The sequence below is a fragment of the Hippocampus guttulatus genome, chromosome 8 (assembly GCF_054856545.1).
Source record: "Hippocampus guttulatus isolate MCC_2025c chromosome 8, RoL_Hgut_1.0, whole genome shotgun sequence".
In the NCBI taxonomy this organism is placed as follows: domain Eukaryota; kingdom Metazoa; phylum Chordata; class Actinopteri; order Syngnathiformes; family Syngnathidae; genus Hippocampus; species Hippocampus guttulatus.
Genome location: NC_141268.1, coordinates 5,324,461 through 5,348,551, shown reverse-complemented (window position 1 = coordinate 5,348,551; position 24,091 = coordinate 5,324,461). Strand labels below are relative to the sequence as shown.

The 24,091-nt window shown below is 43.6% G+C and overlaps 1 protein-coding gene across 4 annotated transcripts in view; it reads right to left on the bottom strand.

Annotated features, from left to right (window-relative positions):
• Window positions 1–1,120: 1,120 nt before the first annotated feature.
• asic1b (acid-sensing (proton-gated) ion channel 1b) overlaps window positions 1,121–24,091 on the bottom strand; it is a 226,719-nt gene continuing 203,748 nt past the window's right edge. For 2 of the 4 annotated variants that reach the window (XM_086117316.1, XM_086117314.1), the window contains 7 exons: window positions 23,928–24,078; window positions 21,760–21,816; window positions 18,714–18,867; window positions 13,605–13,696; window positions 13,395–13,474; window positions 11,773–11,889; window positions 1,121–7,159 (listed from right to left, as the gene is read on the bottom strand). In XM_086117316.1, the coding sequence (XP_085973442.1) occupies window positions 7,064–7,159; window positions 11,773–11,889; window positions 13,395–13,474; window positions 13,605–13,696; window positions 18,714–18,867; window positions 21,760–21,816; window positions 23,928–24,078 (747 nt within the window). In that variant the 3' untranslated portion in view covers window positions 1,121–7,063. The remainder of the gene's footprint in view (window positions 7,160–11,772; window positions 11,890–13,394; window positions 13,475–13,604; window positions 13,697–18,713; window positions 18,868–21,759; window positions 21,817–23,927; window positions 24,079–24,091) is intronic. The other 2 variants (XM_086117317.1, XM_086117315.1) reach the window with 1 other exon arrangement.

Here is a 24,091-nt window from a genome sequence, read left to right as displayed (position 1 = left end):
AGCTGTAATTGGGTTCCCAAATGTTTTGGCTCGCAGCTCGCCAAGCGCATCCGGGATCAAAGCTGTGGTTAGATAAGCAAGAGATGGAGATAATGGCTGGCTCTTACCCTGCTACTCTCGTGTCACTCATGAGGATTTAATTTCACAAAGGCGACGTGGAACGAAAAGATAACTTGTTGATTTTGGGGTTTGGAGAAGAAATGGAAGAATCTAGGTTGACTGTTAGCTTATCTTGTAACTGCATCGCTGTGGCAAACTCTTCTCCTTGTCACCTTTATTGGGAATGACTTGCAAGACACATGATACAATCATCCAACACCTTTTTACTGCAAAACCTTATTTTAAAAATAAAAATACCCACATTGGAATAGATTAATATCAGCAAAATTATTATTTCTTGAAACAAATACACATACTAGCCTAAAAACACAGAAGTCTTAAACTATTGTGTATTTATATGTCCTGCATCTATTTAATTACATAATCTGTTAAAAAAAATCAAGTTTTATTTATTTATTTAAGGGAATAAATATTCAAGTGAGAAGGGCTTAAACAAAAACAGTTTGGGGGGAAGAAATGTCTCGGGAGACCAAAACAAGCGCATTTTACCTTGAGTGGAGATATTGTGTCTGGGTTGGATTTTAGTTTTTGCAGTGTTGCTTGTCCATTTCTTTCTCCCAAAAGCGCAAACATCAGGTCAATTTCTGATATGCTATCGTTCCAGTTCATTCACAAGACAACCACAGAATCCGTGGCTCGGACCAATTTTTTTTGTTGACCACACACACAGACACAGACACACAGACACACACACACACGGATTTCAATGGCAAATACAGAACAGGTTTAACACGATTTTTGGGCCAGACTGTTTTCCGAGCAGATGTGTGCGGATTAATATCTCAATAATATCCCACACCGCAGGACAATCGTTCAGCGATATTCGACAATTGGGCCTTTGCTGACGTTGTTGGGGATGGAAGAAAAATATTCAACTCTCAAATTTGGCCTGATTGTTTGAGCAGTCAACATTCATGTTCATCCACTCGAGCACACTGACAAACGAGCTCTTCAGAGACCAGAACATTCACAGATTAAAAATATGATCTCAGAATAGCAATTTTTCCAAAATGGTATTTACACTTTATTTATGCGGGGCTAACTCAATAAAACAGCCCATTGCCTGGCGAATGGTGACAGGATTATCAGGCAATAAGTAAGCGTTTTTCATATGAAAAGCAAAAGGAAACAGTCAGATCGGCACGATAGTAATCATAAGACAATATATCCAGAAGAAGAAGAAGAAGCATACATTTTCTTTTACAATAACTCTACATACATAGAGGTGGTATTGTGCTTTGAGAAGACGTCTGCAACAAGAACAGAGATACGGAAACAGTTCAACGGCCCCACAACACAAAAGGAGTCCACTCCCCGACATTGTTCCTCGTTCCCAGGCCCCAGGTAGGGATGGACAGATTCATAGCCGGGTGGATGATGAATTGATGTGTACAAATGAATAATAAAGCAACAAAACAAACACAGTGGATCCAAAAATCGATTTACCCCTCTTCAAATGACACGTTTTGGTGATATACTGTATATATAAAAGAGCAAGATAAATCATTTAAAAACATTTTCAAACAATGTGACCTTTAACCTGTCTGACTGGATGAAAAAAAAAACAAAAGAAAAAGAAAAATCAACAATTGGGATAATGTGGTTGCGTAAGTGTGCACACCCTCATAACTATGACGTGGCTGTGTTCAGCATTGTTCAAACTCATTGGACGGTCACACATTTTCCCATTTGTTTGGGAGATTTTGTTATGGTTCAGTGAAAACAAGGAAGAACCTTTTGTCCATAATTCCAAAAGGTAAGTCTGGTGAAAAAAGAACACCGCTCATCATCAAAAGAACACCATACTTCAGTGAAATGGTGTTGGCAGCATCTTAGCAACTTTCAGATTGTTGTTGTATTTTTTTTTTTTTTTTTAAAGCTGGAACTGGGGCCGTAGTCAAGGTCAAGTCAAGTCAAGTCAACAGTATTTATAGAGCACTTTCAAACAGCCATCGCTGCATACAAAGTGCTGTACATGGAGCAATTTAACATGCACAATAAACAGTAAGACAAATCGGTAATAAAGGTGGTAGAAAGCACCAAACAGTAAAACCAAGAACAAATCTAAGTCATGCTGAGTCGAATGCCAAAGAATACAAGTGAGTTTTGAGGAGGGTTTTGAAGATGGGCAGCGAGGAGGCTTGCTGAATTTTCAGTGGGAGGTCATTCCAGAGAGAGGGACCAGCAACAGAAAAGGCTCGATCCCCTCTGAGCCTCAGTTTAGTTCTTGGTACTTCTAATAAAGTCTGGTCCACAGACCTGAGGCACCGGGCAGGTGTGTAGGGGCGGATGAGCTCAGAGAGGTAAGGTGGCGCGAGATTATTCAGAGATTTGAAAACAAATAAGAGGATCTTGAAAATAACTCTAAAATGAATGGGGAGCCAGTGAAGGGATGCCAGAGTAGGAGTTATGTGCTCCCTCTTACGAGTACCAGTCAAGAGGCGAGCAGCGGCATTCTGGACCAGCTGAAGGCGCTTAATGGAGGACTGGCTGACTCCAAAGTAAAGGGCATTGCAGTAATCGAGCCGGGATGTGACAAAGGCATGAATTACTGTCTCAAAGTGCTCATGTGAGAGGAGAGGTTTTATTTTGGCCAGCTGTCTAAGGTGAAAGAAGCTGGATTTAACAACAGCACCAATTTGCCGATCGAGTTTGAAATCACTGTCCAGTTTAAGGCCCAAGTTTGAGACTGTTGACTTAAGATAAGGAGACAGGGGGCCCAAGTCTACAGGATGGAATGTACAAGGGCCACTGGGACCAAACAATATCACCTCTGTCTTCTTTTCATTGAATCTCAAGAAATTTTGAGCCATCCAGGTTTTGATTTCTTCCAGACAGGATAGGAGTGGTCTTAATGAGAAGGCGTGGGACATAGATCTGGCAGTCATCTGCATAGCAGTGTAAGGGAATACCATGTTTCCTTAAGATGGAACCCAATGGGAGCAGATACAGCGAGAACAGCAGAGGCCCCAGAATTGAGCCCTGTGGAACACCACATGACAGGGGAGCAGTGCGTGACTCAGAGCAGCCAAGGCTGACACAGAAGGTTCTGTCAGCTAAATAGGACCTAAACCACTCAAGAGCACTGCCGCCAATGCCCACCAAGTGCTGCAAACGAGTCAGCAGAATACTGTGATCCACTGTATCAAATGCTGCAGTTAAGTCCAATAAAACTAGACACACGTGGTCTCCAGAGTCATTTGCCAGGAGGATGTCATTAGAAACGCGTAACAGGGCTGACTCCGTGCTATGCATCGTCTTGAAACCTGACTGGAAGACCTCCAAGATGTTATGTTCATCCAAGAAAAATTTCAACTGCATGTGCACCACTTTTTCCAGAATTTTGGAAATGAAAGGCAGTTTGGAAATGGGCCTGAAACTTGACAGCACATCTGGATCAAGACCAGGTTTCTTGATCAAGGGTTGGACCACAGCATGTTTAAACTGTTGGGGAACTACACCAGAAGAGAGGCTGCTGTTGATGATATCCAAGACTGATGCGCCAACACTCGGGAGAACCTCCTGAAAGAAGTGCGGGGGAAGAGAGTCGCAAGGGGAGCCAGATGGCTTCATCTGGCGAACTACATCCTCCAAAAGCGCCAAGGACACAGTTTCAAAAGAATTTAGCACAGCTGAACATGGAACATGGACAGAGGGGTCAGATGCGGTATTTGAGACCGGAGTCCTAGCTGTAGAGACCTTATCAATGAAAAACCGAAGGAATCTGTTGCACATCTCGGGTGAAGAATCCGAGCAAGTAGGCAGAGGGGGTTTGAGTACAGAATCTATCGTTTTAAATAGTGCGCGTGGGTTGTGACGGTTAGCTTGAATAAGGTCCGACAAATATTCTCTTTTGGCCTCCTTTACTGTGAGCTGGTAGTTACGCCAGCAGTCTTTCCAAATTCGATAAGAGACATGCAATTTGTCATTTTTCCACTTGCGTTCGGCTTTGCGACACCCCTGCCTAGCTGCGCGGGTAATGTCGTTAAACCATGGCTCGGGTTTAGGTTTTGGGAGCACAGTTTTTGAAGGAGCCACCAAATCCAGGATGGCACGGCATGATGAGTTGAACCAAGAGGTGAGTTCCTCCGTGTTAGACGAGGGTACGCAAAGGTTATTAAAGGCATCAGAGAAACAACTAGCAGTGGGAGGGTTAAAAATTCGGCGTTTAAAACTAGGAGCGGCAGATTTCACAGCAGCATGCGATAAGAAGGTGGAGGAGAATTCTTAAGAGTTTGATACAGCAGTGAGAGTTAGCACACAATTTCATGCTAACTGTCAGGAAAAGTCTACCCGAACATCTGAAATTCATCCGGGGTCAATCAGAGGCATATTATCAGGTGTGTGCCATCTCTCATTTAACAGTTTTCATGGCGTGATTGGCTCACGTGAACACAGCCACATCCCCACTTATTTTTAATTCCTCTCTCAAAGAATATTTTTTTTACTCTTGTCAAACAAGTCATAGGTCGCATTCATGGTAGAGAATTTTTAAATGTTTTATCTTGGTCCATTTTTAAATATTATTATATATATTATATATTAAAAACGTAACATTTGAACAGCGGTATGGAGACTTTGGATTTCCGCTACAGATGAACTTATGACAAATCTGGAGTGGAAAATGTACAGGCCAAAGTGTGTCGTCCACGCCAAGCGATCAGCAGACATGAAACATAACGACTGATATGATGTCTGCTAACATGCATCCTTGGGCTGACTCGGGGAAGGATCCCTGAAAGCGATGTGAGAAGAGAGAACACAATTATTTCACCCTCACGCCTACTGCGGCCATCTTAGTTTGGATGACATTCAAAAGCAATTTGGATCTTACTGTGACGCAGCATACGGAACCCTTGAAGTTTAACAGGACCCTTTGCTTGAAAGTATGATTAGAAACTGAAGGAACTATTTGGATCATATAACATTCAAATGCAGTAAGGTTGCCCTGGAAGTTTGAAAGGGGAGGTGGGTTGAACATTTATGGTTGGGAAAAAGAGGGAAGGAACTTGCCCACTTTGTTTGCAACTTATATTGGTTATCTTGAATCATAAACCAATCTAAAGCAGTAGTCTTCTTGATGTGACATACAACAAGGAACTCTTAGAAGTTTCAAAGTGGACCGTGTTGCAAATTTTTCTTGGGAGGGAGGAAAGGAACACACACTAATTTCGTTTTTTTTTTTTTTTAAATAACTGATGTAACATTCAAAAGCAATGTTTTTTTTTATTTTTTATTTTTTGCTGTGACAGGTAACCTTGGAAGTTTAAAAATGGACTCGACCACATCTAACCTTGCACATTTTGAATCATACTATATAACATTCAAAAGCAAAATAAAGTTCTTATCATGAAACATAAGGAACCCTGTAAGTTACATGGGTAGAAAATTTAATGGTATTTTCCATAATATAGTGGTGCCTTGAAATACGAGTGAACTGACTTGCAAGTTTTTTTAGGTACAGGATGCTGTTCCAGTGTTCCCCCCGCACCTCCATTTGCTTTGCCTCGCCTTAGGATTGCCCTTGCTAGCTTAATGCTAACATATAATGGGAAACGGCATAAACGGGCTCAAGACTAACATCAACCTGTATTGTTTTGTGTTTTTTGTTATTGTAAAGTGTCCTTGGGTGTCTTGAAAGGCGCTTATAAATAATATCTATTATTATTATTATTATTATTATTATTATCTGTGTGGTGATATACTGTATGTTTTAAGCAATGAATTTTTGAACACAAATAGTGCAGCAACACTTTTAGTCAAACAATATAACAATAGTCACAGGCATATACTGTTTATCATCTGCAAAGTAATACTATTACTGCATCTTACTGAGTCAGTGAATGTTTTTTTTTCCGTTTGGATGTGCATGATTTTATTATTCTCCTCCCGGTGACCAAGTTGCACACACCAGAAGGAGCCACAATTTATTCATCATGACCCACAAACTGTTAGTTTCTTTACATTCTATTTGATCAACATTAATACTGCATGTTTTTCGAAAGTACAATATTATATTATTAGAATTCCTGGGGAAAGACAATTAGAGTGTTTTAGGCTATGATTGTGGACACAGAATAAATTAAACTTTTATCTGAAGTCACTTCTATGTGTCCCATTTGAATGCGAGCAAAAGTGCTGAGAAGAGTTGCTTTGCGGGGACGACAGAGGCATCTTTTGCATGGTTTTTGCATGCCCACACATACACACACACACACACACACACACACACACACACACACACACACACACACACACACACACACGCATACACAGTATACTACATGAGATGCTTCCTCCTGCTGAATGAGGCAAACTTGGTAACTTTTGAATAATATATTAATATACAGTAGATGTGTGTATATATATATATATATATATATATGTATACCCCATATCTAAAAACAAAACAACAACAAAAACCAAACTGAAAAGCAACAAAAATACATGCAAATGGAGGAATACAATCATGCATTTACACAGTGAGACCTGAATTTTCCGCCAATGCTCGCTTTGTGAACACACGCTGTGATGTCGCTACATGTACTTCGCAAAGGGGGATGTTTGTCCCTTTGCTGGATGGAAGTGGGGGCTCTCTTCGAAAATGTTAGATTTTTTTTTATATTGACTGTATAGTTTTCCTTTGTTCTCATGAGTATGTTTGAGAGACAGCGGTCCGAGTTTGCGTCTCCTTTGTGGCAGTGCTCCAGAAGGATAAATAAATTAGAGTCCTGCATGAAATGGGTGTTTTGGGGTGCACTTTCCTCTCCACTAAGCCTGGGGCGACAGATTTCCTCCCATTTTTCTGGCTGAATTTCACGTACAAAAGTGCCTTTGTTTGGCCATGGCATTGGTTCCTCGTCCAGATAGTCTCGTTGTATGGTTTGGACTTTGGTTGCAGTAACGCACGCACGCACTCATTCAAGCTCAGCTCACGTTCAGCTCAGCAGGTGAAGTCCTCGAAGTTTCCCTGGGCCGGGTGATGAGGTAGCATGTTACCCGGGTACGTGGACGGCGTGCGCAGGTTGTCGCACGGAGCCTAGCAGGAATAGGAAAAACACGAAAAAATAGGAAAGGGGTCATGAAGACGGATCTGAAAATGTTTTGTGCAGCTTGGCAACTTGTTGCACTGTTGGTGTTTGAAAAAACTACTGGGGGGGGGGGGAGCTTGTGAAATCAACACACGCATTTGTTTGCTTGATATCAAATCACGGCAGAAGATTTTCAGGAGGCCATGAAAACATTCAGAGCAATGTCAAAAGAACAATGCAAGATTTCATCTGTATGGACTCCATAAACATTCTCTTTCAAGACGCGTCTACTGGCATTCTCACATGGTTTAATTCTGCAACTACCATAGAAAGTGGACTCATGCTGATTCCGGCAGTGGCCCACGCCATCTGACGTGTGTGTGTGTGTGTGTGTGTGTGTGGGTGTGTATGTGTGTGTGTGTGTGTGTGTGTGTGTGTGCGTGTGTGCATGAGTGCGCGTGCGTTTTTGACCCTGATACTGATTCCGATGCTGAAACCGTACTGGTACCATTTGAAAGTACAAGATTAGGGCTTTTTTTTTTCTTGTAAATCTGAAGAACTGCATATTCACTTGGATGTAAAATCACTGATGTCATGTCTTGGTCAGACACTGCTTAAAAACCTTTGTGTCTCTGAGCTCATCCGCCCCTACACACCTGCCCGGCGCCTCAGGTCTGCGGACCAGACATTATTAGAAGTACCAAGAACTAAACTGAGGCTCAGAGGGGATCGAGCCTTTTCTGTTGCTGGTCCCTCTCTCTGGAATGACCTCCCACTGAACATTCGGCAAGCCTCCTCGCTGCCCATCTTCAAAACCCTCCTCAGAACTCACTTGTATTCTTTGGCATTCGACTCAGCATGACTTAGATTTGTTCTTGGTTTTACTGTTTGGTGCTTTCTACCGTCTTTATTACCGATTAGTTTTACTGTTTATTGTATATGTTAAATTGCTCCATGTACAGCACTTTGTATGCAGCGATGGCTGTTTGAAAGTGCTCTATAAATACAGTTGAGTTGAGTTGAAACAGGAAAAAAGACTAATACTGAATAAGGTATCTTTGAGAGAGATTGTGACATTCAGGCAGATCTAACGTAAGAACATTCATTCATTCATTCATCCATCCATCCACTTTCCGAACCGCTTAATCCTCACTAGGGTCGCGGGGGGTGCTGGAGCCTATCCCAGCCATCTACGGGCAGTAGGCGGGGGACACCCTGAACCAGTTGCCAGCCAATCGCAGGGCACACAGAGACGAACAACCATGCATGCGCACACTCACACCTAGGGACAATTTAGAGTGTTCAATTAGCCTGCCATGCATGTTTTTGGAACGTGGGAGGAAACCGGAGCACCCGGAGAAAACCCACGCAGGCCCGGGGAGAACATGCAAACTCCACACAGGGAGGCCGGAGCTGGAATTGAACCCGGAACCTCTGCACTGTGAAGCCGACGTGCATGAAGAACTGGACAGCACCAGGCCCGGACATGGTCCACACCTACTGGCTAAAGAAACTCACAGCACTCCATGAGCGCCTAGCAGCACAAATGAACCAGCTGCTGAGGGATGGGACTCACCCAGGATGGCTAAGCGAAGGGCGAACGATCCTGATCATGAAGGGTCCCTCGAAGGGTGCAGTCCCATCCAACTATCAGCCAATAACCTGTCTCTCCCCCACATGCTTCCACAACATGGAAGCTCATGTCAGGCATCATTGCGGCTAAGATAAGTGGACACATGGATCAATACATGAGCGAAGCACAGAAGGGCATTGGTAGAGATACCAGAGGAGCCAAACATCAGCTCCTGGTTGACAGAACAGTCGCACAAGACTGCAGGTCCCGGCATACCAACCTGTGCACAGCCTGGATTGATTACAAGAAAGCCTATGACTCGATGCCACATACATGGATCACTGAATGCTTGGAGTTGTATAAGGTGAACAAGACCCTAAGAGCCTTCGTTGCGCACTCGATGAGGATGTGGAAAACCACACTTGAAGCCAATGGCAAGCCACTTACCCAAGTGTCCATCAAATGTGGCATATACCAAGGTGATGCACTCTCCCCACTGCTGTTCTGCATAGGACTGAACCCCCTAAGCCAAGTAATCACCAAGACAGGCTATGGATACCGCCTAAGAAATGGAGCTACGATCAGTCACCTCCTCTACATGGATGACGTAAAGCTCTATGCTAAGAGCGAAAGGGACGTAGACTCCCTGATCCACACAACCAGGATCTACAGCAGCGACATCGGGATGTCATTCAGGCTTGAGAAATGTAGTCGGATGGTGACAAAGAGAGGAAAAGTAGTCCGCACTGAAGGGGTCTCACTCCCTGAAGGAACAATAGCAGACATTGAGGACAGCTACAAGTACCTCAGTATACCACAAGCCAATGGCAACCTCGAACTGGCAACAAGGAAAGCGGCTACGGCCAAATACCTCCAGCGAGTGAGGCAAGTCCTAAGAAGCCAGCCCTCGCGCTTGGGTGTCAGCGTAGAGGCGCGTCCTCCGGGTGGTGGATGGAGGAAGCTTCCTGGGAACTACTCGGGAGGTTGGGTCCTGACTTACAGGACCCCGTGGACCAGACACCCTGCAACCGCTTCGTGGACCAGTCATCTCGGGAGGGTTGGAGGGTTCCATCCCAAATCCAGCACCCTGAGACTGTACGCAAGCCGAAAGGAAGGAGGCCGCGGACTAGTGAAAGTGAGAGCCACTGTCCAGGATGAAACATCCAAGCTCCATGAATACATCAAGGAGAAGGCTCCAACGGATGACGTACTCAGAGAATGTCTCAGACAATGGGGAACAGAGGATGAGATGCTGGAAGAGGGACCATCATGGGAGGATAAGCCACTACACGGGATGTACCACCAGACCATAACTGAAGTGGCTGATCTCAAGAAGTCCTATCAGTGGCTAGAGAGGGCTGGCCTGAAGGACAGCACAGAGGCACTCATCCTGGCTGCTCAGGAGCAGGCCCTAAGCACCAGAGCCATTGAGGCCCAGATATACCACACCAGACAAGACCCAAGGTGTAGGTTGTGCAAAGAGGCACCTGAGACGATCCAACACATAACTGCAGGGTGTAAGATGCTGGCAGGGAAAGCCTACATGGAACGCCATAACCAGGTGGCTTGCATAGTCTACCGAAACATCTGTGCGGAGTATGGACTGGAAACCCCAAGGTCAAAATGGGAAACACCTCAGAAGGTGGTGGAGAATGACAGAGCAAAGATCCTGTGGGACTTCCAGATCCAGACTGACAAGATGGTAATGGCGAACCAACCAGATATCGTGATCATAGATAAAGGGCAGAGGAAAGCCGTTGTAGTGGATGTAGCGGTCCCAAGTGATGGAAACATCAGAAAGAAGGAACATGAGAAACTCGAGAAATACCAAGGGCTCAGAGAGGAGCTGGAGAGAGCCTGGAAGGTAAAGGTGACAGTCGTGCCTGTGGTGGTTGGAGCACTCGGGGCAGTAACCCCCAAACTAGATGAGTGGTTGCAACAGATCCCGGAAACAACATCGGACATCTCAGTCCAGAAATGTGCAGTGCTGGGAACAGCAAGGATACTGCGCAGAAGCCTCAAGCTTCCTGGACTCTGATAGAGGACCTGAGCTGAATGAGGGACGGACACTACCCGAGGGGTGAGATGAGGATTTTCTTTTATATATATATATATATATATATATATATATATTATATATGTATACAATTGTGTACAGGAGCTATTCGATGCACATCAGATTTTTGTCCATCCTTGAAAAAAAAAATCTGATTTCAAAATGAAGATATCTGATCCCTGACTTCTTTGTCTATGCATGCTGCCATGACACCATGATGCTTATCCCAAAAGTGTTAGTTCAGAGGAAAAAATGGGAATAATTTGCAGCATGAATCCATTTTGCCATTTTTAGCCATTCATCAAATAAAAATTCCCTTTAACTAAAATAGAAATACAAGTGAAAACATGCATTTGTGATTGGCATTGGCAGTAAAGCTCCAGAGTGGACTTTGAAGGTTAAAATTGAAGGCTGGGCGAAGTGGAAATCCAAGACTGGATCAATAAAAGTGATGGAAAAAGAGGAGGACCATCATTCCTTTGCTCTGCTTTTCAATTGAAGTGGCGTTATTAAGCCTGGCAAACGGTGAACTGTCACCCTCACCACCTTCAAATTTTTAATCTGACCCCCTCACTGCTTTGATTACGCTCAATCTGCTCTTGTATGTCACATCTCATCTTCTAACCCCCTTACTCGTCCGCCCACCGCCACGCTTTTCTGCAGCCTCACGAGCAGGAAAGCGGGAGAGGCGGCAGATGGGTATGTGTTCAGACGTGGCGAGAGCACTCAAAAGTCAATGGGGGTGGGTGGGGTGTGTGGATGGGTTATGGCTGATGAGGGGGGTGCATTGCAATGCTGGTTTGTTCAAAAGTACAAATATTTTTTTACTGTATTTCAGCACATTTCTCAGGTGTCTGTACTTTCTGACAACAAAAAGAAAGCATAAGATGTAGAGAAAAGCCTGTTTGTATAGTGTACATGCATATGCCTTTTCTTTAAACACAAGTATCTGCACTTTTACTTTAAGTAGAGCATGTGAGTTCTTTTGCCACCTCCTGTTTACTGACATGGTGCTTCACATCATCCAGACTCAGCACAGTGCCCCGATCATTGTTGTTGCGCCCTTTGTGTTTCTTCTTCACGCATCGGCACAGCTTGTACTTGATCACCTGGGAAGCAAGGCACAGACAAGCAGACAGACAGACAGACAGACGTGTCATCAGAGCATGACACCACTCTTTTGAGCCCACACGATTTGTATTGAAAGCATCTGGCAAATTGAAATGAGATTTTACATTGCGGTAAATATGGTTTTTTCCTATTGACCAGCGTAGCAAACAAAAAGATAGAAATTTGCAGGCGAAAAGCTCTCAGCACCGTAATAGTTCTCTCTGACAAATGAGCACGGACATTCTGACTCATCTAAAATATAACAACTGAAATGTTAATGTATTCAAGGAGTGTGAGTGCGTGTGTGTGTGTGTGTGTGTGTGTGCATGTGTGTGTGTGTTTGTGCACGCATGGCAGGGATGAGGAATTCAATAGAAGAATGGCACAGTGCAGGAGCGACTGACAGCAGGAAAAAAAGAATAAAAATAAATGATAATCGGTTTCATATATATATATATATATATATATACACACACACACACGCGCGCGCGCGCGCGCGCGCGTGCGCGTGTGTGTGTGCATGCATGTGTGTGCATGCGTACGTGCGTGTGTGTGGCCTGCTGGTCCAGTGGTTAAGCCGTCAACCTCACAGTGCAGAGGTCATGGGTTTGATCCCTGGCTCTGGCATTCCTTTTATGGAGCTTGGATGTTCTCCTCTGTGCCTGCGTGGTTTTTCTTCGGGTACTCTGGTTTCCTTCCACATTCCAAAAACATGCATGCCAGGCTGATTGAACACTCTAAATTGTCCCTTGGTGTGAGTGTGTGAGCACGGATGGTTGTTGAGTTTCTTTTTTTTTTAATTCACTGATTGGCCACAAAATCCTGATTGTGTAACGCCTAAATACAGATCAGTGATTCCATTTTGAAATGGGTGCATCTTTTTCCCACTCTTGCCAATATTATTATTTTTTTAGTCAAGATAGAATAGTGATTCCATTTAAAATGTGTTTTCTTTCTTTCCAATCCGCATCTTTGAGTCCTGATTTATTTTATGTGAAATTTGGTGCTCCTTTACAAACAGCCCATGCACACACAAATGGACAATTGATCATCTTCAATTACCACGCATGTTTTGGGGATGGGGGCAGGGGGTGGGGGAACCGGAGTACCTGGAGAAAGCCCACGCAAGCACGGGCCCAACATGCAAACTCTACATTGGAAGGCGGGAATGCAGATATGAACCCAGGACCTCTCCACTGTGAGGCGGCTCTGTTCACTAGCTGTCCGCCATATTTTATAGTCAATGCACAAAAATAATAGCACTGCATGATGTGTGTTGCTCCCTTTTTCCAATATTCATTTGATAAAATACAGTAGTGCTATTATTGTGAAATTTGATTTTTCTTCTGTCTTCTATCAATCAATACTGTACTGTCATTGATAGTCAATACAGAGGAATCAGAATGGGTGCATTTGTTTTTTTTCTTTCCAAAATATGTTACAGCATATACTATGCACAGGGCTCTGTAATAGTTTGCGCAGTGATGATTCAGGCATCCTTTACCTCGTAGAGGTAGTCAAAGAGTTCAAGGACAGTAAGGATGCTGGCTCCGATGAAGAGGCCCATCTGACCACCGATGTCACCTGAGCGGCAGAGGGAAAAAAGGTTTCGATGTATGACAGAGGTACCATACAAGCACTGCTACCCGTTCAGAAGTTGTTTCAAAACGAAAGTCTCCAGCATGCAAATCACTTTCATCTGTCATCTGCTTACCCAAGAGGCCTGCCAGCTCATAGGCCTTCTTTTGTTCGATGGTCTCGTAGTTTAGGGCTTCAAAGAAGATATCCAGGACTAGAAGGTTATCTCTGGGGACAAACGTGCGCAAATGAATGCCCTGAGAAGGCGGGCGCCTCATGGACTCAACGGCGTAAATAACTTGCAGTTGCGAACTAACAATCAAGTTGGCTCAACGTCCTTGTTGGCCTGCTCTCAAAGAACAAAACATAAAAGGCTATTTTCGAGTCCAAAGACAGGTTATTATCCAGCGTCATGAGCATCCGTCTCTCAACTCCACACAGTGCACTTGCTCTTAAATTCTGATCAGCCTGCATAGTTAAAAAAAATAAAATAAAATAGAAATCATGAGAAGTAATGAGCCGTCAGTATCCAAAGAGATTCTGGTGAATTTGATAGCTGAATCAAAGTGACTATTGGCAAATGATGGCAAAATGATCATCAAATTTTGACAGGGTTAAAAAAATCAATTTAGCATCACCATTCTATTTAAGATCCCTGCTTACAATTGGGGATCATTAACCTGGACTTGAGTTGTCAATTGTCCTGCAGCTCGGCAAAGAATGCCTAGTGTGAAGTTTACAGTCACTGGGATTTGAACGGAATAGTTTTGGACCCTACGTAGTGGCCCAGGTAAAGTTTCCTTTGCCTGAATATGATACACCATGCACTCCATATTTTAAGCTTCCTTTAAGTGTGCTTTAGCTTGATACAAAGAACCGGGTGTTAAGTCTGTATCCACTGGGACCCCCAACAAACCAAAACTGATAAGCATTATCAATTTGCATCAGGTATTCATTCATTCATCTTCCGAACCGCTTTATCCTCACTAGGGTCGCAGGGGGTGCTGGAGCCTATCCCAGCTGTCTTCGGGCAGTAGGCAGGGGACACCCCGAGCTGGTTGCCAGCCAATCACAGGGCACACAGAGACGAACAACCATGCACGCCCACACCCGCACCTAGGGACAATTTAGAGTGACCAATCAGCCTGCTATGCATGTTTTTGGAATGTGGGAGGAAACCGGAGTACCCGGAGAAAACCCACGCAGGTCCGGGGAGAACATGCAAACTCCACGCAGGGAGGCCGGAGCTGGAATTGAACCCGGTACCCCTGCACTGCGAAGTCGATGTGCTAACCACTGGGCTACCGGGCTGCCCGATCAGGTATTCATTATTTTGATAAACACTTGTTGTTGTTTTCTTATTCATCACGGAGCAATAGAACAGGTGGAAAATTGATGGCTGGATGGATCGCCTCCATATAGAAGATATATTATCACAGTCTCTTTATTAGCAACATATTTCACCCTGGCAGACAAAGAAGTCCCACAGTTTACCACTGGAAGGCATAACCGATCAATAGGTAGGCACGTTTTCCTAAAGGTGTTTTTGCTAGCCCTCGGCTAGGTTGAAGCTTCCATGTTGTCAGGCTTTCCCACATCATGCATATACATTGTGAATGATGTCATGTGTTGCAATACTGTCCAGTATGTCAGCCCACTGTAGATAGCCTGTCCATGCAAAGATTTGGCTTTTCCATCACTAAGCGCTGAACAGCCCACCTGCCAAGACATGCAGGGGTGGCCCTCGTAAATAATGAATCTTGTTTCTTACGCCACAGAGTGAGGGATGGCAGTGTGGGAGCTTCTCTCCTACGCTTCTTCTTTGAAAATTTTCACTTCCACGCGTTCCCTGCAGACAAGCAGTCCACATCCTGCCAAAAACTCATGATTTACACCACCGAGCACTCCACAGCCCACATATGGGGACTCTCAGAGGGTCCCTCGCAGAGAATACACGACCAGAAAATTAAAACACCCACAAAAAGTGACGGATATTTGAATGAATGTCAAGTGCATAGTTGGCATGTTCACGCATGACGTATGCACTCAATGTCACAATGAGTCCACTCGTGCAAATTGGGGCAGACAACGATGCCCCCCCCTCCCCCCACGGATGATGGTGCCTGACGTTTATCATCTGTGCATAGGGAGGGAGAGTCCTGGATACAGGGAGAGTGGAAGACTTACAGAAAGACATAGAAGTGGACATCCTTGGCAATTTGCACTGCTCAAACACCTGTCGTGAATTTTGCCTTTCGGTTTGTGGTTCGAGAACAGCAGGTTGTGCCAACACTACTGAAATGGTGAACAGTTGTGCATTCAAAACTGTTGGGCGTCAGAGAGCCCCCTACCAGCAGGCTTGCTGAAAACAAATTTGCAACACATCAAAATGATGCTAACTTATTGATCAGGGAACATATAAGAAATCAAAAACCCCCCAAAAAAACAAGAGGCATCAATTTGACTTTTTTTGCTATTCGCAACAGTGCTCAGTCGCTAACCCCCACTTAGGTTACACCCTGACAGTTGGGTGTTGAGCTTGTCCTCATGGCCTGCAGACAGCATCATCATCATCACCATCACCATCCTCCTCCTCCTGGGCAATCGGCCCCTGTCAGGGACTTGCCTTCCGTCCCGGGTCCCACACCCGGTACGACTCTCGCTGGTACCTCGTGAGGTTCACACCCAGTGTGGGCCCTCACCTGATTATTGTTTAAGGAGGGTTGTGGGGCGGCTACTCCCACTCCCCTCCGTTTCGGCGGGGTGAGCGCTGGGAGCTTCAACCTCCGGTGAGACCCCAGCTCCTTCCCCGCCGGCTGGTGGGCATTTAGCCGCGTCTGGGGCCCAAAAGGCCCGGCGTTCAGCCCTTGCGCCACTCGGAGGCACTCCACCACGCGAGGCACCATCGTAATCATCTTCACAGATTTGAAATGAGTCATCATGGCTTGGAACATTAGCAAAGGGAACTGTCATTGAACATTCCAACTAAACTTTCAATGTGTGTGTTGTGTTTTTTCTGCCACCTCAGGGCCGCAATCTTGCCATTTCATGAAGATTTTCCTTGATCCTTCCCCGAGGACGCGCAAGCGATTAACATCAAAACAGAGAAAAGAAGGTGGCTGAATTCACATCTAAGTGAAGGAATTAAACGAGTGACTTTCGGGGAGCTCTAGCAGCATCTGGTGTAATTATCTTGTCCTGAATTGCTCCGCTGAGAACCATAGTTGAAAATTTCAACTTTTAGTGCACCCTCTTTCCAATTTTCTTCATCTACTAAATAATTGAACTGAATCTCTTAAGCAGATTTGGCAGAGAAACACTTGATACGTGGTGGAATAATCCAATTAATCTCAGAAGTTTCTCACCTGGGGACATGAGTGTTTCAGCAAGACCAGTTGCTATATTTTGGAAAACATTATGAAAAAAGACCCTTTTTTTAATGGCTTGTGTACAAATACTGGGCCTCTGGAGTGTCTGCAGCGCCCGTCAATCAAGTCTGAACTCACATAACCAAGTAAATCTTATGTATGTTGCCCATTTCTGAAAATATCTGTGAGGGAGCCCTTCAGAGTTTTGCCAGATTATGATGCAACAGTCGGACTAGTTCCATTCCGTTGCAGGTTCCAGAACAGCCTGGTGCCCTGGCCTCACTTGGCCTGGCCTCTGTTGCGTCTTCATTACAACAGGCACCAGTCAATGGGCGGGATCAATGGAACTGAACGAGCTTCCAATGCACTCTTCGCAGTGCCACTGTTACCAAACACCCTCTTTTCATTGAAATTCAAGAAATTTCGTGCCATCCAGGTCTTGAGTTCCTCCAGACAGGATTAAAAGTGGCCTTAAGGAGAAAGCGTCTTTTTTGCTCAGCGGGACAGTCATCCGCATAGCAGTGGAAGGAAATGCCATGTTTCCTTAAAATGAATTATGTTTGCATGGAGTCACTAACCCTTTTAAAACCTGAATATTGGTAGGAATCGGGCTTTTAAAGGCCATATAAATGCATGCAAAAACCTCAATATGCCTTTATTTGGGTTTTTAAAAACCTGAAGAACAGAGGTGGGTATTTTTGTAACTGTTGTCGGTCTGTTCTTCATCCCCAGCCTGGGCCCCTGTCTGTAGCCATCAGTCCGTCATTTTTTTCAAGCCGAATCAAATTGTAATCGGCGTTATTTTAACCACGTTTCCATCATGGTTTCCATTGGTAAATTTCACCGATTGTTTTTTCTCATTAGAACAAAGTATTGATTTGTGTTCCGTGCATGCTCTTGCTCTATCCGCAATTCATCTTGGGTCTTTGTTGAATAGGAAGTATTGTAAGCGCGGCACCCTTGCTGTCACGAGTCTACTGGAATGGGAATGCCATTGGAACTTCCTGCTTCTTGTGTTTGTTGTATGTAGAGCAGTAAATCCTAAGGTGTGATCTCATCATGTATGCAGCAGCAAATTCTTGATTGAGGCCCAGACTTCACACTGAGTATACCGCATTGGTCCGAATATAAGACGGCCCTGTTTATAAGACGACCCCCTCTTTTTCAAGACTCAAGTTTGAAAAAAGACTTTTTGAACACCAAATTAATTTTTATACAGAAAATAGTTACAGTACATCTGAAACAAATTATTTTAACAATATATTTGAGAGAAAAAGCATGTTATTTTGCCTCATTCAAATCTTAATATCTGAACATTTAAATATGGAAACTTAAGTGCAATCACATTCATAAATGAATCTCTTCTGGTTTTTGAAATGTAAATTACATCATAACTTCTCCTCAGCTGCCGGTTAACCTGGCCAATCTTCGACCCACTTTTCTCCAGATTGTCGCTACGTTTCTCCATTTTCTGTTATCTCTTCTATTATTTTCTTCTCTTTTCTTTCTTACCGCTATTTTTTATTTTTCTTCTTCGTGCTACCGCTATTTTTATTTTTATTCTTCGTGACAGGGGTTTACTTTGGCCTGGGGAGTCAAGATCAGCATTCGCTTCAATGATGTCTGGCGCCATCTAGCGTCATCAGTGGTTATAATGTCTAGACCCCTAATATAAGACGACCCCCACTTTTTCATTCTTATTTCAATGCAAAAAACACCATCTTATATTTGGGCCAATACAGTATTTGTGAGTAAATTGTGACAAGCTCATAATTTCTGTAGAAACGTTTAATACCATTTTTGTAAGGTGGTATGTCCTGAAAAATGGGTGCTTTGGTTCAATGTATGTTAGAAAACTGACTTAAAATGAGACTTACGCTATGTACTGCTCCGTCTTGTTGAACTTCTTGGCGAGATACTTGGCAGAAGCTTTGCTGGGGATCTTGACAAAAGACATCTCCTTACCATAACGCGTCAAGTTGCATGGAGTCTCACAAACGCAGTAGTCGTTGTCCCTCTCCACGAGGAAGTCTAGGGAGGGGAAAATGCGAGGTGCTTGAAAGGAGTCACGCGTGGATTTATCATGGATACGGCATGACAAACAACTCCTGCGGAGAGAAGGTACGCTGCAGTGTTGTCAAGTCAAGTCAAGTCAAGTCAACTGTATTTATAGAGCACTTTCAAACAGCCATTGCTGCATACAAAGTGCTGTACATGGAGCAATTTAACATGCACAATAAACAGTAAGACAAATCGGTAATAAAGGCGGTAGAAAGCACCAAACTGAAAAACCAAGAACAAATCTAAGTCATGCTGAGTCGAATGCCAAAGAATACAAGTGAGTTTTGAGGAGGGTTTTGAAGATGGGCAGCGAGGAGGCTTGCCGAATGTTCAGTGGGAGGTCATTCCAGAGAGAGGGACCAGCAACAGAAAAGGCTCGATCCCCTCTGAGCCTCAGTTTAGTTCTTGGTACTTCTAATAATGTCTGGTCCACAGACCTGAGGCGCCGGGCAGGTGTGTAGGAGCGGATGAGCTCAGAGAGGTAAGGTGGCGCGAGATTATTCAGAGATTTGAAAACAAATAAGAGGATCTTGAAAATAACTCTAAAATGTATGGGGAGCCAGTGAAGGGATGCCAGAGTAGGAGTTATGTGCTCCCTCTTACGAGTACCAGTCAAGAGGCGAGCAGCGACATTCTGGACCAGCTGAAGGCGCTTAATGGAGGACTGGCGGACTCCAAAGTAAAGGGCATTGCAGCAATCGAGCCGGGATGTGACAAAGGCATGAATTACTGTCTCAAAGTGTTCATGTGAGAGTAGAGGTTTTATTTTGGCCAGCTGTCTAAGATGAAAGAAGCTGGATTTAACAGCGGCACCGATTTGCCGATCAAGTTTGAAATCACTGTCCAGTTTAAGGCCCAAGTTTGAGACTGTTGACTTAAGATAAGGAGACAGGGGGCCCAAGTCTACAGGATGGGACGTACAGGGGCCACTGGGACCAAACAATATCACCTCTGTCTTCTTTTCATTGAATTTCAAGAAATTTTGTGCCATCCAGGTTTTGATTTCTTCCAGACAGGATAGGAGTGGCCTTAATGAGAAGGCGTCTTTCTTGCTCAGTGGGACATAGATCTGGCAGTCATCTGCATAGCAGTGGAAGGGAATACCATGTTTCCTTAAGATGGAACCCAATGGGAGCAGATACAACGAGAACAGCAGTGTTGTGCAGCAATCACTGCGAGGTGAGGCTTGACAGGCAAGATTTTGTCATATGGACATCTGTGAGTGCAAGTCAATTAGGAAACAGACAGCAGACTTGAAGGCATGTCTCAAAGTGACAGAAAATGAGATTTTATTTTGAAGGCTGGATGCCATGGGCACAAGCAACACTATTTGCTACAATCTGCTCAAGCGGGGTTCAGAAATACCGACATTTGGGGCCACATTCGAGCATTTTTTTTCCACCCATGCTATCAATGTTAGCAAAGCACTAACCATCGGATGTATCTGAAAGATTATCCTGAGTGATTTGACTAAGGGTTGACTAAGGGTCACCAACTGTGCTCTTCACTTTCAAAAGAAAGTGAAGAGCTACAAGTTTGACACTTATGAAACAACAGAATTGTGAGCTTGAATTATAAATGTTCACAATTAATGATATTATATCTTTGAAAAGAGACTGATCATGATTTCTGACAATGATTCTCCCAATGATTTAACATGACAGGAAATAGATAAATATAAATAGGCAACTCTTTGTTTCTGTAAATCTTTGCAAATAATTTTCAAATGATCACTACACCGGTGAGATATTTTTTAGAACAAGCCCATGTGGTCATTGTTCCTTGTTCAATTCCGGCTTGAAACAATTTTCGATTTTGACTCTTTTTGGGTTGTCCAAACCATGGCCATTCATTTTTCACAGCTCGCAGCACAGACTAAAATCATATTTTATACGGCCTGCATTGTACTATGGTACATTGTACACTGAGTGGCAAGGCAGGAGAACTGAAGAATTTGATCATGCCCTGCCAAAATCTTGAAAAATCATTGTTTTACTTTGTTACCTAGCTGTTTATTACCCAAACTACACAGTGTATATAAAAATATATCATAGCTTCACTTATCTTTACCTACACTGATGAATTGTGTACATATTTATTTCTAGTAACGTTTTATTTTTTGATTAACCTTACTATACTTAACCAGTATTTTAATATCAAACCTCTGAACTTGAATTTAGAAATTACTATTGTTTTAATTTCAGTAGAGAGCTTTAATTTGGAAAACGTCATGAAAATAAATTCACATGTCGGTGAGCGCGGATGGTTGTTTGTCTGTTTGTGCCCTGCCATTGGCTGGCAAGCGGTTCAGGGTGTCCCCCGCCTACTGCCCAAAGACAGCTGGGATAGGCTCCAGCACACCCTGCGATCCTTGTGAGGATAAAGCGGATTGGAAAATGGATGGATGGATGGTGTAAATGAGTATACACTAGAAGACTGAGCTCCCACTGATAGGCTAACCTGCTGTGTAGACAGACAAAAGCAGAGCAATCTGGTAACCCAATTTAAATTAGCAGTAGGGACAGTGCGTCTTTACAATTTGCATGTTGTGGACATCCAGGCTCGCTTAGTATAGAAAATACTGTACATATGCTCATGTTAACTTGATATTTGCATTTGAGTTGACCCACCATCAGGAGTGGACTGGGGAGAGCGGCCCCGGTCACAAAGTTACTGTGAATATAGATTATAATCATATAATTTTACTGTTTACACACACACGCACGCACGCACGCACGCACGCACGCACGCACACACACACACACACACACACACACACACACACACACACACACACACACACACACACACACACACACACACACACACCGGTCTTTGGTGCCAATCCCTAGCATCTCTTACCCAAGGCTGGATCTGCACATTCCTTATACTGCTCAGGGGTGCAGTAGGGGGCATCTCCTGCAGGGCAAAGCAGAGGACAAAAGCATGATCAATATTCATTACCATCTTTAATTGAAACTAGGCACTATATTTAGGCACATTTCCGCATAATAGGACAGTACAGCAGAGCTGCCGATGAAAAGAAACGTACTTCCAGAACAACATGTCTGAATTTTCTGTCTACCGACTAATTAGCCTTTACTGATACTTATGTATTAGAGAAAGGCAAGTCCATTAAATCTGAATCATCAGATCTAGAAAGTCAAAATGAAAACTGAGCACTCTATTTTGCAAGCAAACAATTTACCAAAAGTGGGCAATTTACAAAGTTTTGCTGGTCCGTCATTCATCATTAGTCAGCGGCCTGGGGCCCCATCCATTTCATGCGATGCACCATACTTTTTATACAAATGTATTCTCCTGCATACTATTTCTGTATTTCCTGGATAGACAATTTCAGATGAAAAAAATGCTACATTCACCATTTTAGGACAAATATATGGAATGTTATACTAAAAATATACATATGTATGAATGCACTCTTAACCTTATTGACTCCCGTTCTCAGGTGGCGCAGGCTGTGACATACTAATTCATTTACAGTTTCAGATAGTGACCTGTGTCACTGTGTATTATTTCAAACAATAATTTGCCTCTTATTTTGCTGTTCAAAGTTGGTTATCTCTACTACAAAGTGGTTTGTTTCAGAGGTCTAGCCGGAGCTAGACCTCTGAAACAATTGCAATGTATCACCCAATCACTTAATTTGATGTTTTGCAACTTCATGTCACAATAACTTAGTAATTAGCATGACTTCTCCGTCTTTCTTCTGTTGATTAATCCTCCTCCTCCCTTCGTGATAATGAAACAATACTTGTCAGAAGTGTAGTTTATTCGCTGACATGAGGATGATGATTAGTGACTTTGGCTGCTATGACACCGGACACAAAGACAACATTCGCCTGATCGCCTCCGCGTCGTGTTAAGCCACAGTGTTAGGTTTAGTGAAGACTCAAAATCATCTATAGGTGTGAATGTAAATGTGAATGGTTTTTGGTCTATATGTGCAATGTTCTTGACTGGCGACCAGTCCAGGATGCACCTCATCTCTCACCAAAAGTAAAATGGGATTGTGTGCTCCAGGTCACCTATCAGGTTAATGTGAACAACCGTTTATAGAAAGTGGAAGTATGGATGCATATGTGTCCTTGAAGGCAACACTCCAACAAAGAGGGTGACACTGACGCAAAGGAGAAGAATGCGGGACATCCAGTATTAAATGTTTCTTTTCTTTGCTGGATCTCTTTTCACGACATGATGAGAGCTTTATTTGCGTAAAGGCAGTTTTTGTCCATCCAACTATACGTTTTGTATGCTGCTTATCCTGCTCAGGGTCATCCGAGATGACTAAGAGCGGAAGGCAAAGTACATACTGCAATGTTCATACTGCCATACCAGGCCTCCCATGGTAAAGAACACATGTCGAGTGGGAACTGAGCTGCTTGAAAGTGAACCACTAAACTACCAAATGTCCTAATAAACCTTTGGTAGCATTAATCTTCATTGATAAATTCATCATCTTCATTTGGCATCTTGCGGCATGGCATGATATGATTTGGGCAACTTTGTAACTCTTTACAGTAGCAACCTGCGGTTCACGATTTTAAAATCTTTTTTTTCCACTCCTATTGAAGCCTTACCCAGCTATTCAACAAAAAAAACCTCACAAGATAAGCTTTGTTAGGGAGGAGCTGAATTTAGCCTGGTTGGTTAGTGGAAATTACGGGGAGTCTTCACAACCTGTGCAGGTACAGAACATGCGCATTTCCAATGGATTAAAAAAAACATCTAATCATCAGTATGCATTGTTTTAGAGTAATGCTGTAAGATGAGCTTGAAATATTTAAGTGTCTGGATCATACTTTGTGGTATATTTACAGTGTCAACTTTTAACATAGAAACCTATGTAAATTGTTAGTCGAGATATAAATTATTTGTGGGCTTACTGTACATCCCCCCCAAAAAAGCATGAATGAGCTTCACAATGCAAAAAGGAACAAGTAGAGTAAAAAAAGTACTTGATATCCCCCATCATAAAACTGCTGCTTTTGGCAATTAGCGGTTCTCACCAGGCATGTGGACCATCCTGCAGTTACAGTTCTCCACCAGGTAACGCGTCTCGCAGTCGATGCGACAGGCCGTGATGCTGTACGTGCTGAAGAAGTCCGAGTCCATTGGAGTGGCCTTGCAGTCGCCCCACGGAGGCGGCAGATAGGTCAGCTGGGTATGTGTG